Source organism: Diceros bicornis, chromosome 8, assembly GCF_020826845.1.
Source record: "Diceros bicornis minor isolate mBicDic1 chromosome 8, mDicBic1.mat.cur, whole genome shotgun sequence".
In the NCBI taxonomy this organism is placed as follows: domain Eukaryota; kingdom Metazoa; phylum Chordata; class Mammalia; order Perissodactyla; family Rhinocerotidae; genus Diceros; species Diceros bicornis.
Genome location: NC_080747.1, coordinates 1,684,887 through 1,702,222, shown reverse-complemented (window position 1 = coordinate 1,702,222; position 17,336 = coordinate 1,684,887). Strand labels below are relative to the sequence as shown.

At 51.5% G+C, this 17,336-nt stretch overlaps 1 protein-coding gene across 2 annotated transcripts in view; it reads left to right on the top strand.

Moving 5' to 3' along the window:
* The window catches only part of ZFYVE28 (zinc finger FYVE-type containing 28), a 127,593-nt gene that overhangs the window by 60,751 nt on the left and 49,506 nt on the right, over positions 1-17,336 (top strand). For both annotated transcript variants that reach the window (XM_058546576.1, XM_058546575.1), the window contains exons 3-6: positions 7,415-7,552; positions 9,695-9,897; positions 11,640-11,729; positions 14,330-14,419. In XM_058546576.1, the coding sequence (XP_058402559.1) occupies positions 7,415-7,552; positions 9,695-9,897; positions 11,640-11,729; positions 14,330-14,419 (521 nt within the window). The remainder of the gene's footprint in view (positions 1-7,414; positions 7,553-9,694; positions 9,898-11,639; positions 11,730-14,329; positions 14,420-17,336) is intronic.

Sequence of the window (17,336 nt, the reverse complement as noted above, 5' to 3'; positions counted from 1 at the left end):
AAGAGATTAGGACACAGACACTCACAGAGGGACGACCAGGTGAGGACACAGGGAAAAGACGGAGTCTACACGCCAAGGAGAGAGGCCTCAGAAGGAACCAGCCCTGTCCACACCTTGATCCCAGACTTCCAGCCTCCTGGACTGTAACAAGATAAAATGTCTGTTGTTTGAGCCTCGGGGTGTGGTGCTTTGTTATGGCGGCCCCAGCACACTAATACAGTTGGATTTAGATTTCATTTTTCAAATGGGCGTTGAGTTGCTCTGGGCTGAATTCTCTTATCAACTTCTTTTTCTTTTTCTTTACTTTTTTTTTTTTTTTTTTGTGAGGAAGATCCGCCCTGAGCTAACATCTGCCAATCCTCCTCCCTTTTTACTGAGGAAGACTGGCCCTGGGCTAACATCCATGCCCATCTTCCTCTACTTTATATGGGATGCTGCCACAGCATGGCTTGACAAGTGGTGTGTCAGTGTGTGCCCGGGGTCCAAACCGGTGAACCCGGGGCCACCGAAGTGGAGTGCGCGCACTTAACAGCCAGGCCGGCCCCTTGACTTGTTTTTCTTAAGTCATACCCTAACTTTTCACCATCAAGCGAGCATAATTTTAGATGCTTCAATGAAGAAAATTAAATGGCGAAATGTGCTCATGGACCTTGTACCTGGGTGGAGCTACCTAATGGGGTCACGCTGGGAACGGGTGCACCTTGCTGTAGATCTGTGGTGACGATTTGAGGTGTGCCATGTGAACATGGCCACATCTGGCGAGGGACACCACCTGAACCTCCCCATGCTGGAAGGCACTGCCCATGGCAGAGGTGGGCTCTCTGGGAGCAGAAGGGTCCCTGATGCACCCTGACTGCAGATCCCAGCCTCCTGTCTGCCATGGTCTGCACCTGAGCATGGCTGTGGTCAGGCGTCTGGATGTGGTGTCCCAAGAGCTGTGGCCCAGGAAGGAAGGAGGCCAGGGGAATCTGGGAGAGCTGACTGGCTCTTTGGCAAGGCAGGGAGAGCTCATCACAGCACAGTGTCTCCGTGTGCATGAACTCACAGGAATAATTGAGTTGTTTTCTTACTGACTGTTGACATCAATCCTTTATCAGATGATGATTTGCAAATATTTTCTCCCAGCCTGTGGCTTGTCTTTTCATTCTATTAACAGTTTTTTGAAGAGCATAAGTTTTAAATTTTGATGAAGCATAATTTACCTATTTTTTCTTATATAGATCATGCTCTTGGTATCATATCTAAGAAATTTTGGCCTAATCCAAGGCCATCAGATTTTCTCCTATGTTTTCTTTTAGACGTTCTATAGTTTTAGGTTTTTTTTTTTTTTTAAAGATTTTGTTTTATTTTTATTTTTTCCCCCCAAAGCCCCAGTGGATAGTTGTGTGTCGTAGCTGCACATCCTTCTAGTTGCTGTATGTGGGACTCGGCCTCAGGATGAACGGAGAAGTGGTGCCTCGATGCGCACCCGGGATCCGAACCCGGGCCACCAGCATCGCAGCGCGCGCACTTCACCACCAAGCCACAGGGCCGGCCCTAGTTTTAGGTTTTATATTTAGGTCTATGATCCATATTGACTTAACTTTAGTATATGGTGTGAGGATTGGACCAACATTCATTTTTTCTGCAAATGAATTTTCAATTGTTCCAGCATCATTTGTTGAAAAGACCATCCTTTCTCCACTGAAGACTGTCCTTTCTGTACTAAATTGTTATTGCACCTTTATTGAAAATCAGTTGTGCATATATGTGTGGGTCTATTTCTGGGCTCTCTTAGTCTGCTGCGTTAGTCTATCTGTCTTGAGGCCAATGTCACACTGTCTTATAACTTTGTAATAAGTCCTAAAATCAGGTAGTGTCAGATCTCCAACTCTGTTCTATTTCATGGTGGTTGTGGCTATTCTGCGTTCTTTGCCTTTCCAGAGGAAATTTAGAAACAGCTTATAGATGTCTACGAAAAAGCCTGCTGAGATTTTGATTGGGATTGCCTGGAATCTATAGGTCAGTTTTGGGGAAAGCATTCAGTTTTCACCATCAAGTCTGATATTAGCTGTCATGGGTTTTCACAGATACCCTTTATCAGGCCGAGGAAGTTGCCTTCTATTCATAGCTTGCTGAGTTTTATTAGGAATGGATGTTGGATTTTTTTTCAAATGATCTTTCTGTGTCTATTGAGTTGATCTTGTGGTTTTTTCCTTTTAGCTTGTTGATATGGTAAACTGCATCGTTTGGATTTTTTATTAACTATTTTTATTATCACCCACCCCATCACCCAACAACAGCGATGGTAACAACAGCTGATCCAGGAGGGAGAAATGAAAGTAAACTACTGTAAGGTTCTTATACTACATGTGAGGTGTATTATACCTCCTGAAAGTAGTCTCATGTTATTATTGTCATATGTTTTCCCTCTACCAATGTTTAGACTCACACTGTATTGCCAGTATTTTTGTTTAAACAGTCAAAATTTTTATAGAAAATTAAATAGTAATAAAAGAATCTTGTATATTTACCAAGCAGTCACCCTTTCTGGTGCTTTCCATTCCTTTGTGAAGATCTTCACAGTCCTACGCCACAAAATCACATTTAGGTCAATGACAGACCATATATTCGATGGTGGTCCCGTAAGATTAGTACCATAGAGCCTAGGTGTGTAGGAGGCTGTACCATCTAGGTTTGTGTAAGTGCACTCTATGATGTTTGTACAACAACAAAATCGCCTAACGACGCATTTCTCAGAATGTGTCCCCGTTATTAAGCGATGCATGACTGTATTTAGATATGGTGTCATTTTCCTTTTGCCCAAAAGACTTTCTTTAGCATTTCTTGTAGTTCAGGTCTGCTGGTCATGAATTCTTTCAGCCTTTGTTTGAAGGAAAAGTATTTTACCTTCAATTTTGAAAGATACTTTTGCTGCTGGGGCCAGCCCGGTGGCGCAAGCGGTTAAGTGCGCACGCTCCGCTGCGGCGGCCCAGGGTTTGCTGGTTCGGATCCCGGGCGCGCAGCGACGCACTGCTTGGCAAGCCATGCTGTGGCAGCGTCCCATATAAAGTGGAGGAAGATGGGCACAGATGTTAGCCCAGGGCCGTCTTCCTCAGCAAAAAAAGAGGAGGATTGGCGGATGTTAGCACAGGGCTGATCTCCTCACAAAAAAAAAAAAAAAAAAAGATACTTTTGCTGGGTCTAAAATTATAAGTTGTTAATTATTTTTCCCCCTCAATACTTTGGAGATTTTGTTCCACCCTCTTCTCACTTGCATTGTTTCCAATGACAAATCTAATGTCATTCTTCTTCTTCTTTTTTTTTTTTTGTGAGGAAGATCAGCCTTGAGCTAACATCCATGCCAATCCTCCTCTTTTTGCTGAGGAAGACCAGCCCTGAGCTAGCATCTATTGCCAATCCTCTTCCTATTTTTCCCTTTTTCTCCCCAAGGCCCCAGTAGATAGTTGTATGTCATAGTTGCACATCCTTCTAGTTGCTGCATGTAGGACGTGGCCTCAGCATGGCTGGACAAGCAGTGCATCAGTGCGCGCCCGGGATCCGAACCTGGGCCACCAGTAGAGGAGCGTGCGCACTTAACCACTAAGCCACGGGGCTGGCCCCCTCTAATGTCATTCTTATCTTTGTTCCTGTATGTAACATGTCTTTTTTCTCTTGTGACTTGTAAGATTTTCTCTTTTTATTAGTTTTGATTGATTTGATTATGCTATGACTTGGTGTAGTTTTTTTTATGTTTCTTGTGCTTCGAGTTCATTGAACTTCTTAGATCTGTGAGTTTATAGTTGTTGTTAAATTTGGAAAAAAATTTGGCCATATTTTCTTCAAATATTTTTTTCTGTCCCATTCCTCCTCCTTTTGGGTCTTGAGTTATATGTATATTTGACATCTTGAAGTTGTCCTACAGCTCACTCATGCTGTTTTATTATTGTTTTCTCTCTGATTCATTTGGAGAGTTTCAATTGTTGTGTCTTCTAGTTTCTTGTTCTTTTTCTGAAACGTCTAATCTGAAGTTAATCCCATCCAGTGTTTCGTTTTGTTTTGTGTTTTCCATCTCAGATACTGTGATTTTCATCTCTGGATCAGTTTGGGTCCTTTTTATTTCTTCATCGTCTCTCCTAACCTTACGAGCACGTGGAAGTCAGTTATAACGACCGTCTTTATGTCCTTTATGACTTTATGTTCCCCGACTGCTCATTCTCTCATCCGGGTCAGATCTGGGTTGATTTTGGTTGGTTGCCTTTTCTTTTCATTGTGTGTCATATTTTCTTAATTCTTTGTAAGGCTGGTAATTTTTTACTGGATGCCTATGAATTTTACCTTGTTGGGAGCTGAATATTTTTGTATTCCTATAAATCTTTTTGAGGTTTTTTTTATGATGCAGTTTGGTTACTAAGAAGCAGTTTGATCCTTTTGGATTCTGTTTTTTAAGATGTCAGGTGGGGTCGGAGCTGTGTTTAGTGTGGGGCTAACTCTTCTCCACTCCTGAGACAAGACACTTTTGGGTACTCTACCCAATGCCCTGTGAGCTATGAGCTTTTCTACCATCTGGCCTCTGAGAGCTCTGGGCACTGCTCCCTCTAATCTTTCAGGTACATACTTCTGGGCACTCACAGGCACGTGTTAATCAGCTCCCTGCTGAATACTCGGGGGGCCCTCCCCAGAAGTTCTCTCTCTGGGCAGCTCTCTCTTTTCTGGTCCTCTCTCCTCTGGATTCTAGCTGCCTTGGTTTCCCTGGACTGTCAGCTCTGTCTCTTCAGCTACTGAGTTTGCTGGGTTCCACGTGGTACCCTCTCTCTGGGCCATGACCTGAACATTCCCTCAAGGCAGTGAGCTGGGTGGTCTTAGTTCTTACCTCATTTGTTTCTCTTCTCTCAGGGATCACTTGTTGCCTGAAGTCCAGTGTCTTGAGAACATTGTCTTATTTTTTTCCGTTATTGTTGCTGTTGTTTGAGGTTTCTGTTACATTTGGTTTGTGTTACTCCATCTTGGCTGGAATAAGCTCCCAGCAAACGTTTACTGAGGCACACTTTGTGTTCGGCACTGTTCTGGGGGCTGGGGACCCATCAGTGAATAAAAGATGGCCCTGCCCTCACCCTCAGGCAGCTGACGTAGGTGGGCCAGGCAGGATGGGAGTGAGTCCAAGCCATGCCACCTCGCTGAGCGCAGATCCCTGGCTCTTAATAGCTGACATTTTCGGAGCACTAACTATTGTTACTGCCATTGTTTGTTCATTAGTTTGTTGAATTGTGAGAAAGGGACCTTCCCACCCAGAAAACCTTTTGAAAAGAACTCATAATAGTACTACTTGGTGTTGGTTGAATTTTATTTTTATTTGTTGTGTTGTAGAGGCTTAACATTTTCCTTACGATGCAGAATTTCCTTCAGAGTTTAGTGCAATGACTTTTTGCATTAGAAAGGTCATGCTTCCCGCGCATGGGGATTTTTCACATCTGCTTCCTAAGAAAAATGAAACTCAAGCCTCAGAGGGAGGAAAGGGGGGATGTTGAGATATAAAATTGCTGAGGGTGAGAGTGTCAATTAGTGAGATTGCTGGAAAGCAATTTGGCAGATTGTAATCAGAGCCTGGAAATGCAGTTTACACTCTTGACTTTGTAGTTCCACTTCTAGAAATGAGTGGATCCTAAGGAAATAACCCAAAATTCAGAGTGTCACACACCACACTGGTCACTGCAGCATTACTTGCGGTGGTGGAGAATTAGAAACATCATAAATGTCCAGCAGGAGAGGAAGCAGCGAGTTAATAGGATGGTCCATATGCTGGAATCTTCTGTAGCTATCCATCACAAGTTGGAAGAGTTATAGTAATATGTTCCAGCAGTAAGTGACAGCAGCTGAATACGGAATTATGTACACAGGACGATCTCAACTCTGATTGGAAACAGGCCCATGGACACGAATTAGAAGGAAATATGCCCCACCTGAAGTCGTTTTTCCCCAGGGACATTTTCCCTGCTTCTATACTTTCCTGGTGTTTCCAGTTTTCCTGTGGTAAATGGGCATTAACTTTTTAACAAATTAAAGAAAAAAACTAAACTTTCAATGTTCTTGTAATCCCACAGAATGAGTGGCACATGTTTAAAGAACAGGATAATTTTAAGAAAAGAATGGCATGTGATTTACGATGCAATAAAATGAGCTTGTTACCCCTGTATACCCAAAATGTTCAAAAGTTGTCCTTTGTATTTTGAACATGAAGAAATTAAGTAAAATAATTTTAAAGAGTCTTTAAAACAAAAGTTACCATGTATTGAGGTTTGCTGTGGGCCAGAACGGAGCCAAGGGTTTTACAGACTTTAGCTCTCACAGTCCTCCCGGCGGCCCAGGAATGATGGTCTCCCTTTTACAGACAGCCCAGAGGATCAGAGAAGTTAAGCGGCCTGTCCCAGGTTGCACAGCTGTGAGGGGCAGAGTCAGGGTCTCCACATCCCTGAAGGAAGCCAGAGCCTCTTGGTTGCCGCCTGATTTACTGTTGCTGTGATTGATCTGCTGGTTCCAGAGGGGTTGGGAGGGGATGCTGCCTGGATGACGGAGCAGGGGACGGGCTGCGCTTGGCCTGCTCACTCTACAGAGGAGTAAGCCAAGGCTCAGAGAGCACGACGGCTTTGCCTGGGTGCCCAGCTTGCTGAGAGTCTGTCTGTCCCCCTGGCTCCTGTGATCACTGGTGCCAGGCGAAGCCCTTTTATTCACACATGGGACAGAGTTTAATGTCCACTCTGTGGGAGGGTTTGAGAAGGCTGGTTTTACATATTGTCTCTTAGTGATGTCACTCCCTGACAGCAGATCTTGTCTGTGCTGTGAACATGCCCAGGATGACACAGGCTTGTAATGTTAATAAAAGCAACACAGCACCTTGGTGGTGAAAATAAACTTTTCGTGTGTCTGTCCACCTAGCAATTCCATTTCTTGAGCTCTATCCTAAGAAATTCAGGTACAGATGTTCAGAGAGAGAGATGCTCTGGGACAGTCATGGCAGCCGAGGCTGCAGGGAGCCTGGGCGTGGGTCAGCAGGGAAGAGAAATGTGTGGTACAGCCGTTACACAGGACGATGCAAAATCTACATGGTAACATGGGACGCTCCCCTAGGCATCATCGAGCGAGCAGAGCAATTCACAGAGCAATGTGCACAGCGCGGCCTACGCTCTAGATAAATATATGTAACCTACGTGAGTGTGGCGAGCATGAGGGTCGGGAAGGGGGAGGCGGGAGTTTCACTCTTTACATACTTCGGGAATGTTTGAACTTTTTGTAGCAATTGCATAGCAAGCACGACGTGTTACCGTAATCTTTAAGGAACGGTAAAATGGACCGTATGTGTTTTTTGTGTTCTCCCAGCAGTCCCTGACAGCTGACCTTGGGAGCTGCATCTTAGTGCACTTTCTCGTTTCTGTTTCAGGACAACGTGTTAAACATTATTAACCAGATTATGGACGTGTGCATCCCTCAGGACCGCGCCCCGCGGGATTTCTGCGTCAAGTTCCCTGAGGAGATCCGGCACGACAACCTGGCCGGCCAGCTCTGGTTTGGCGCTGAGGTAGTGGGTGGCCGCCTGGGTCCAGGGTCATGGTGTTGGGCATTGTCCAGCCGTTTCTCTATGAACCTCACCCATGTGCACCTGCAGGTGCAGGGACCCGCTGTCTCCTCCTCCAAGAGCCCCACCTGCCACACATTCTGGATGGCGCAGTTCTGAGCCTGTTAGGCCACATGCCCCTTTGAGGGTTGGGGGGAAGTCATGAACCTGCTCCCCCAAAACTACATGAGCAAATATAGACAGGAGGTTTCTCATGTGATTTTTATGAGTTCTCAGGCCCCAGACATGTAGGGCCTAAAAGTAGTTCTTGTAGCAACAATACTAACACTAAGCACAGCATTTCCCCTCCCCCACCGACAGGCGTGTTCACCCTCGCCCCCGGGGACGAGGGAGCTGCACTGGGGCTTTACTCGGCCACAAGTCACCATAACCCCTCAGATCTTGATCTTCATCTCCCAATGACGAAACTGAGGCGCTGAGGGGAAGGTGCCCACCCCCTATGGGTGACAGGACCAGCCTCACCCCAGCCAGCGGTTTCCTGTACCCCCACCTTGTGGACACCAGACTCCTCCCCTGGGCCGTGCTCTGGGACGTTGGGGCGTGAGGTCCGCAGCCTGACGTCTGTGCCCTCTCTGCACTGTTCCATCCTCCCTGCCTCTGCTCGCAATGAATCCTTAGGATGCCTGCATCTTCCTCCGACACTGCCTGCCCTTGTGCCCATTTGCTCCCCCATTTCACCCCATGCCCACATCCACCCGTCCCACCCTGCTCCCCTGAACCACTTGGTTGGGGCGTCCTCACTGTGGCTCCATTTGGGCAGGCTATCCCTCCTCCTAGACTCCGTTTTCACTCTGTAAAGTGGGTCCCAGGGGCACGGGCAGCTGTGGAGCCATGGGACGATGCAAGTCCAGTCTCTGGTGGGGCACATGGGCATTAAGGCGCCGACTCCTCTGTGCGGGGTCCAGGTGCCAGCCAGTTCCACGCTTCCCTCCCAGAGGGTCTGGGAAATCAGCGACCCGCTCCTTCTGTCTCCCAGGAAATTGCGTCTTGTCCCACCTCTTCTCTTGATCATCGTCACAGGGTTAGCTGATTGAGTGGTTCTTGCCCAAATCTGGTGAAGCAGCTGGCCCGTGGCAGGCAGGGGAGCCCCACATCTCCATGGCCCCCAGCGGGGTTGGATGCGTCACCCCTCAGCCAGGAGCTGGGTCTGACGCACACCCCGTGAGCGTGTAGAACAAGCTGGGGTGATCCACACGCACCCTGTGCATGCCCAGGGAAGTACCTCCCTGAGCTCAGGGCAGGTGTGGGTGGATCTGCGGGCGCAGGGGGGCCTTCCTTACCGCCCAGGAGCTAGAGGACTCCCACACTGCGAGTCTCGGTTCTGGGGAAGGTTGGGTTTCTGTGAGCAGCGAGCATTTGTGGACACGAGGTGTCTTTACTTCCTAGAAAGGTCGGCGATCTCGGGGAGCCCTGGTCAGCCCTGAGAGCTGTGTGTCTGGCACACAGCCCTGAACGTGGCATCTGGGAGCTCCTGGGCTCTCCACTGTCGGCCTGTGGGCTGGGCGAGGAGAGGACAGGAGTCACATTGACTGGGAGGTCACTGCAGGGAGCCCCCAAACCCAGGGGCCTCACATAGCCTTCCCCTCCCTGCCTGCCCCTGGGGTCTGTGTGAGGACCACATCCGTCACAGTGAGAGTATTCATTGCCACCATGATTGCTCTGGATTTAAGAGAAACCAGGAGGGGGCAGGTGCCAGAAGACCGGAATATGAGGCGAGGCGGGTTTCCTGGAGAGAGGGCCTGGAGGAGGGGTCTCGGGATGAAGGTCACACCCCAGCCTGGCCACTGTTCTGCCTTTTGCCTCCTGTCCCGTGTCTGACCAGCTTTGGGGACTACAATCCTCTCATGGGGACGGGGCCTTTCTCAGTGTTGGCTAAATGTGTTAGCACTCTGCTCCCTGCAGAGCTGAAGGAAGACGTGCGTTTATGGTAAAGAACGCTGGTGGAGGGCTCTGCAGCCTCGGGACGGGACAAGGCTGGTCACCCTCCTTGGTTGGGCTCCGGGGACTGGGCACGATGCTGTGACTCCTGAGAACTTGCGGCACGTGCTCCTGGGCCTCTCCTGACCCGTGTTCTCCCGCCTGCAGTGCCTGGCTGCCGGCTCCATCATCATGAACCGCGAGCTCGAGAGCATGGCCATGCGCCCGCTGGCCAAGGAGCTGACCCGCAGCCTGGAGGACGTGCGGGGCACCCTCCGCGACCAGGCGCTGCGGGACCTCAACACCTACACGGAAAAGATGAGGGAGGCGCTGAGGCACTTCGACGTCCTGTTTGCTGAATTCGAGCTGAGGTGACCCTGAGGGCCACATGCATGTGCCACGGCATGGGGGTCACAGCCTTTGCTTTATGAGTTGGGGGGAGGGGGGTTAGCACCAGCTATGCAGGGCTCTAGCTGGATGTTTCCAGCTAGAAAATTCTGCAGAGGGAGGAGCCGAGGCTGGTTCGGGGCCCTCAGTCGGCATAGTTAATCCCTGGGTGATACAATGGGGGGGGACGTGGGGAATGAGACTGGGAGACCTTTTCAGGGAGGGGAGACACGTCTTGGAGACAAGCAGAGGTGACCCAGGGATCAAAGAGACCCCAGGTGTTCACCCCTACGTCTGCCCCTCCCTGATGCACCCCAGCGCTGAAGCCCAGCACGTTCCTGTGAACAGAGTTGGTGCTGCCACTATCAGCCTCTGCGCTGCCACCTGCTCTGCTCTCCTCTCTGACCTCCCACCTCTGCCTGCAGCCCGTGCCTACACTCACCATATCAGGCTTGCTGGTTGCCAGCTGCCCCCTTCGTCCCAGCTGTTATCCATTCACTCCACGAACACCAGCTCTGTGTGCTCAGATCTGGGACACAGCATGAGCAAGGATGAAGTGGCTGCTGCTCTCCAGAGGCCCCCCCAGCTCCATGGGGTCAGGGCAGGGGCACATTCCCAGGTTAGGAGAGTCTGCATGGATCACACAGCACCCCTGCCTCACCCGACATGCTCATGTGCCAGCAGCAGCACTGAGCTCTGGGGGGCATCCACCTGCTCCGTGCTCACCCCCTCCTTCCTGCTGCTTGTCCCCCACCATGGCCTGGGGAGCTGCTGCTGCTACTCCTTCAAAAGGGGGAGCCTGCCCCAATCCTCTACAGTTAGTGCCCTCCCGACCCCTCCCCACAGGCTGCACTCACCTGCTCCTTCTTCAACACACACGTCTTGCAGGAGACAGGGACAGGCGGGCCCAGGGGGCCTCAAGGGAGAGGGCTCTGGAGAGGCCCTGGACTGGGGGGCAGGCATGCTGCGAGCCTCCACATACACGAAGATGCTCACAGTAGGCAAGGAAAAGCAGGACCCCAAATCCACGGTGGTCCCCGTTAATAAAAATTGTCCGTCTTGTAACCTGTCGACCTCTAGAAGGAAATCAACCCAAACGTTAAGGGCACTTCTCTAGGAAGTGGGAGTGCGGACAGTCGAGTTTCATTTTCTTTCTCCTTTCTGTATTCTCCAGATTTTCCAAATGAGCTTTCATAACAAGAAAAATCAGTGATTCAGAAGGAAAGAAAAATGTTCTCACCTGGGGAATGCTTGGACAGACTGTTACTTTCTTATACCCACTCAGCAAACGTCCTGTGAGCCCCCAGCCTGGCCCCGTGCTGCTTCCCCACCAGCTGCTGAGATTTACCCACTGCCGGGGCTCAGGGGTTGTTCACCCATTCGTGCACCCATTCGTTCATTCATTCATTCACTTGCTCTCTCATTGAGGCTGGTGTCCAGGCAGGGGATGGTTACGAAAGTGGGCAATGACAGTTCCAGGACAGTCAGGGCCGAGATGGGGCAGGGCTGTGGGGCCCCAGAAGGTGCGCTGGACGAGGCCTGACCCTGGGAGAAGTTTTGATTTAAAACGTAAGTGGCAATGCTGTGACTTGTGCATTCATGAGGCTGCTGAGATGGGCTGCGTTGCAGTCAGAGGGAACTAACTGGGTTTTCATTGAAGACACCTTGTTTCAGGGAGGCTGGGTGGCCCCGGGGGCCGCCCTCACTTGCCTCGCTGTATTTGCAGCTACGTTTCGGCCATGGTGCCCGTCAAGTCCCCGCGAGAGTACTACGTGCAGCAGGAGGTCATCGTGCTGTTCTGTGAGACGGTGGAGAGGTGAGGCCACCCACTGACCAGGACAGGGCCCTGCTCCAGGCCTGGGGCGGAGAGCGGCACTGGGAGAAGGAGCCACCTTGTCTCGGGGATGCCTGAGGCGGGAAGGCACCAGCCCCCTTCCAGGACCACGTCGGCCTTCCCCCAGTGGTGGGCAGACCCGAGAGGGCTCTGCTCCTCACATCTGTGTGACCTCATTCCTCAGCCCCACTGTCACTTTTCTCTGGGCCCCAAGGGCAGATCCTGCAAGCGGAGTTCACATGATAGAGGATGAGAGCTGCAAGGAGCTGAGCTTCCTCCTGCCTCACCTCCAAATCTCCTCACCTGACCTCTTCACCTCCTCACTCCTCACCTCCTCACTCCTTACCTCTTCATCTCACTCCCCACCTCCTCACTCCTCACCTCCTCACTCCTCACCTCTTCATCTCACTCCCCACCTCCTCTCCCCACCTCCTCACTCCTCACCTCCTCACTCCTCACCTCTTCATCTCACTTCTCACCTCCTCACTCCTCACCTCCTCACTCCTCACCTCCTCACTCATCTTCTCACTTCCTCACTCCTCACCTCTTCCCTCCTCACCTCCTCACTCCTCACCTCTTCATCTCACTCCCCACCTCCTCACTGCTCACCTCCTCACTTCCTCACTCCTCGCCTCCTCACTCACCTCCTCACTTCCTCACTCCTCACCTCTTCATCTTACTCCCCACCTCTTCACTCCTCATCTCCTCACCTCATCTCACTCCTCACCTCCTCACTCCTCACCTTATCTCACTCTTCACCTCCTCACTCCTTACCTCCTCACTCCTTACTCCTCACCTCTTCCCTCCTCACCACCTCACTCCTCACCTCCTCACTTCCTCACTTCTCACCTCCTCACTCCTTACCTCCTCACTTCTTCACTTCTGACCTCTTCCCTCCTCACCTCCTCACTCCTCACCTCCTCGCTTCCTCACCTCGTCACTCCTCACTTCCTCAGTCCTCACCTCCTCCCTCTTCACTCCTCATCTCCTCACTCCTCACCTCATCTCACTCCTCACCTTATCTCACTCTTCACCTCCTCACTCCTTACCTCCTCACTGCTCACCTCTTCCCTCCTCACCTCCTCACTCCTCACCTCCTCACTCCTTATCTCCTCACTTCCTCACTCCTCACCTCTTCCCTCCTCACATCCTCGCTCCTCACCTCCTCATTTCCTCACTCCTTGCCTCTTCCCTCCTCATCTCTTCATCTCACTCCTCACTTCCTCACTTCTCAATTCCTCACCTCCTCACTCTTCATCTGCTCACTCCTCACCTCCTCATCTCCCTCCTCACTTCCTCACTCCTCACCTTATCTCACTCCTCACCTCCTCATTCCTCACCTCCTCATCTCACTCCTCACTCACCTCCTCATCTCCTTACCTCCTCACTCCTCACCCCTCGCCTCCACACCTCTTCACCTCCATCTTCCTAATCTCCTCACTGCTCACCTCCTCACCTCCATCCTCCTCATCTTCTTACCTCCTCTCCTCCTCACCTCCCCAGGCCAAAATGGGACGATTGCTGGGTTTCAGGTCTGCTGAACAAGGTTTTAGGGGGTGAATCATCAATATTCTCATCAGATTTTCTGAGTGGACTTTGGGACTAAGACTTAACCTAGAATGTTCCTCCTATTTGACTAGTGCTATGATATTAGCTAAGTTTGAAATTGCCTAATATCACATCATAAGTTTGTTACTTTTTTTTCTTTTAAATTTTATTTATTTATTTATTTTTCCCCCCAAAGCCCCAGTAGATAGTTGTATGTCATAGCTGCACATCCTTCTAGTTGCTTTATGTGGGACGCGGCCTCAGCATGGCCGGAGAAGCGGTGCTTTGGTGCACGCCCGGGATCCGAACCCGGGCCGCCAGCAGCAGGGTGCGCACACTTAACCACTAAGCCATCGGGCTGGCCCAATAAGTTTGTTACTTTTAAAGACAGATTATTCACTGTTTATGCGTTGAGAGATATTTCAAATTGCCAGGAAATAAGATGACAGAAAATATCTTTTATTCTGAATCATCATGATGCCAGCAGCACCTGCTCATGGAGTGCAGAGAAAGCCATTTGCTTATGCCTGGGGAGTGAGAATAAATCCAGGAGAGCAATTTCAGTTTCTCAGGGAAGTCTTAAATTGTCTGGGGCAATGTTTTTGTTTCACGTTTATTCTTGCCACTAGAGTTGTTTCGATTTCCTGGTTAAGCAAGCCCACGACTGGATTAGCTTTCTTATTTTGTTTGCTGGACGTCATAGCTGTCTTCGTCAGCCCCTCCTCAGCAAGCACAACTGTTATCCACTCCCCACGTCTTCTGTCCCAGAGGTGGGATCAGGCAGGTGGAAAGACGGGGAAGGTCAAGTGTGAGCTGCCTCTGCCTGGGCTTCCAGGGTGGGGTGTGGCGCTCTTCTCAGCAGCAGCTCTCTGCAAGTGTGACGGCTAAAGGGAACTCCTGTCACCCACCTGACTGTCCACTGAACGTGGACCCGGGCGAGGGTTGAGCAGGCCGCCTTCCCACCTCCAGTCTGACCCCGGGTGCTGGCGGTAGGCCAGGTTCTCACCCCTTCTCACTCTGTCCCCCTTGGCCAGGGCCCTGGACTTCGGGTACCTGACCCAGGACATGATTGACGACTACGAGCCAGCCCTCATGTTCAGCATCCCCAGGCTGGCCATCGTGTGGTGAGTGTCCCTCCTGCCTGCGACAGTTGTTTTGCAGAAAGCTGGCAGGACTGTCAAGTCTGATGGTGCCAGGTCCCTTCTGGGTGTTGATAAATGGTTCTCACACCTCCTGACAGGTGGCTGTTCAGCCACCCAGAGCAGTCACCAGGCAGTCTTGCTGTCACCCTCAGCAGATGAAGAAGCAGGTGTTCTGAGCGCCTCCTATTCACCCCATTGGGGAGGGAGGGACCCCCACCCTAAACAGTACAAGATAGCCAGAAACCTGACACCCAATGCTGGACAGGTGAGATCGACTGTCACGTATACTCACAGCCCAGGGGAGGAGGACGCCACACACCATGCAGGGCCACCTGGGGTGCACTCAGGAGCACAGTGACCCAGCCAGGGCTGTGGAAGAGGCTTCATAGTAACAAGGGGGTGAGGTGCCCCCGGTACCGGCAGGAGGATGTGATTGGCTTGTTTGGATACTTCCATGGCTGGCAGGGAGATTAAACCCATTATGTGAAGACCAGGTGGTACAGCTGGTCTGGCTGACAGGGGAATGCCTGAGGGAGCCTTTCCTGTGGGATGGGGAGCACATCTGGTGAGAGCAGGGGAGCTCACGGTTCGGCCTTTGGGGTCTTGTGGGCTCAAAGATGCCAGGGCAGCACGTGGATTTAGGCCTTAAATACACCAAGATAGGAAGCGCTCGGTCATTTGCTGAGCATCTCGGGGCTTCTTAGAGCCAAGGTTAGAGCCCAAGTGTTCTGAGCTTGGTCCACTGCTTCTCAGCCACACCCTGACTCCCAGACAGGGACTGCTCTTTCCTCCTGCCAGGTGAGGGAGCGTGGGGTGTATGGTCACGGGGGGAGGAGGAGGAGGCGTGAACAGGCCATGGGGAGCTGGATGGAGGGGCCCAGTGGGCAGCTGGTGTGCAGGTGTGGAGCTGGGCAGAGAGCAGGGGACAGGGAGTCCTTGGGACAGATGCCAGTGGGAGATGCAGAGGTCAGTGAAGTGTCCTGGGAAAATGTGGGGTGGACACAGAGGCCAGGACTGGTCCAGATACAGGCCATGGAGAGGCCCCTCAGAGGCCTCAGGGGAACCTGCTGAGGGTGAGCACAGGACCCCTCCCATGGGGAATAGGGGTGCAGTGGTGGGAGGGGTTAGGGGGCAGCAGCAGTGCAGCAGGACAGGGTCAGCCTCTGGGATAGGAGCTGGACGAGTCATGTGCAGCATGCAGGAGGAGTGGGGGAGTGAGCAGGGCAGACCCTACCCTGGGCCAGGGAGTGAGACTCTGGAGATTTAAATGCCAAAGAGACTCATGTGTCCTGGGCAGGACTCGGGACTGAAATGCACAGAAGACCTGGGTGATGAGGGCTGGGAAGACTGGCCGGTGGGGCGGGGGCTGCAGACTCCCAGGATTTCAGGGAAGCCTGACTGGCCATGTATTGGTCCAGCCCTTTCCACCACACCTGCATCTGCCCTGGGCTTGAGGACGGGTCCGTCCCCTGCCTCGCTCTGCCCAGCCTGCTGGTCCCCAGAGCTGCCCTCTCCGGGTGGTCTCTAGGGTGGTCTTTGGAGGGTGCCCAGCCCTGGGGGCTTTTCCAGACCCCCCCAACAGCCCAGAACCCTGGCCCTTTTATCGTCCTCTTTCCTCAGAGAGAGTTGTCTTTTTTCTGAGTTTACAAATCAGGAACAGCAGGAGCTGGTCATGTCACACGAGGGAGGACACTTTACAATCTGCCTTCATTGCTGGAATTTGAGAATCTCCCTTTGTCTGAAGACGTAGGAGGTGAAGGACGAATGTCCCCAGTGGGCCAGCGTGGGGTGGCCTGGAGTGAAGCGGCCAGGGTGGAGGTGCCCCTTGCACACCTCTTTGTTACATGGTTTTCTTTCCAGGAAAATGGCTCTTTACAGCCAAACTCATTTTTTTTGTTTTGTTTTGTTTTTGTGAGGAAGATCAGCCCTGAGCTAAAATCCTAGCCAATCCTACTCTTTTTTGCTGAGGAAGATTGACCCTGAGCTAACATCTGTGCCCATCTTCCTCTACTTTATATGGAATGCCACCACAGCATGGCCTGATAAGCAGAGCATCAGTCCATGTCCGGGATCTGAACCTGCGAACCCTGGGCCGCTGAAGCGGAGCGAGCGAACTTAACTACTATGCCACCAGGCCGGCCACACAGCCAAACTCATTTTAAAGAAAACAATGAGCATTTTTGGTGCTTTGTTTAAAAAACAAAACAGTAAAGCTGCTTCAATTCAGGGGCTTACCTTTACCGTGGGCGCCAGGGTCTGAGAGCCTGTCCCCTGAGAGGAGTCCCCCTCCCCTGTCTTTCAGGCGCTGCTTCCAGGAAGCACAAGCCTGTGTCCTGGAGGTATTTCTCTTCTCAGTTCCCTGGGTTAGGCCTTGAAGCACAGCATCCAGTGGCTCAGCCACTCAGCCTGAGTAGGGGGTGTCGCCAGGCTGATGGGGCTCCCAGGCCAGATTTCCTTTGGAACCGCCTTAAAGCACACATGGGTCCCAGTGTGGGCATGCCCACCCTGCCTGCTCTGACCAGCCATGTGGCAACAGGTGGCCTCTGCTGCCCATCTGCCCGCCCGCCCTGCGGGCAAATGCTTGTCCAGCACTGCGGTGGGCCGGGCAGCGACTCAGATCTCGGGGACATGAGGGACTTACACCGTTTTAGAGGGAACCTATTTTAAGCTTGTGGGAACGCCCAGAGACTCTCTCAGGCACTTTTAAAATAAAACTGATCTTAAAATAAAGGCGAGGCATCAAACTACCCGAGCACCATGTTTCTAGACTCTCATACTCCCATGTTCCCTCAGCTCTTCACTAGCCTCCCATCGCCGCTGGCTCGAGCCCAGGTCCCACAGGACAGTGGTCTTGGGTCTTTCGACTCTCACTGAGCTGGCCTCTCAAGGCCACTTCTCT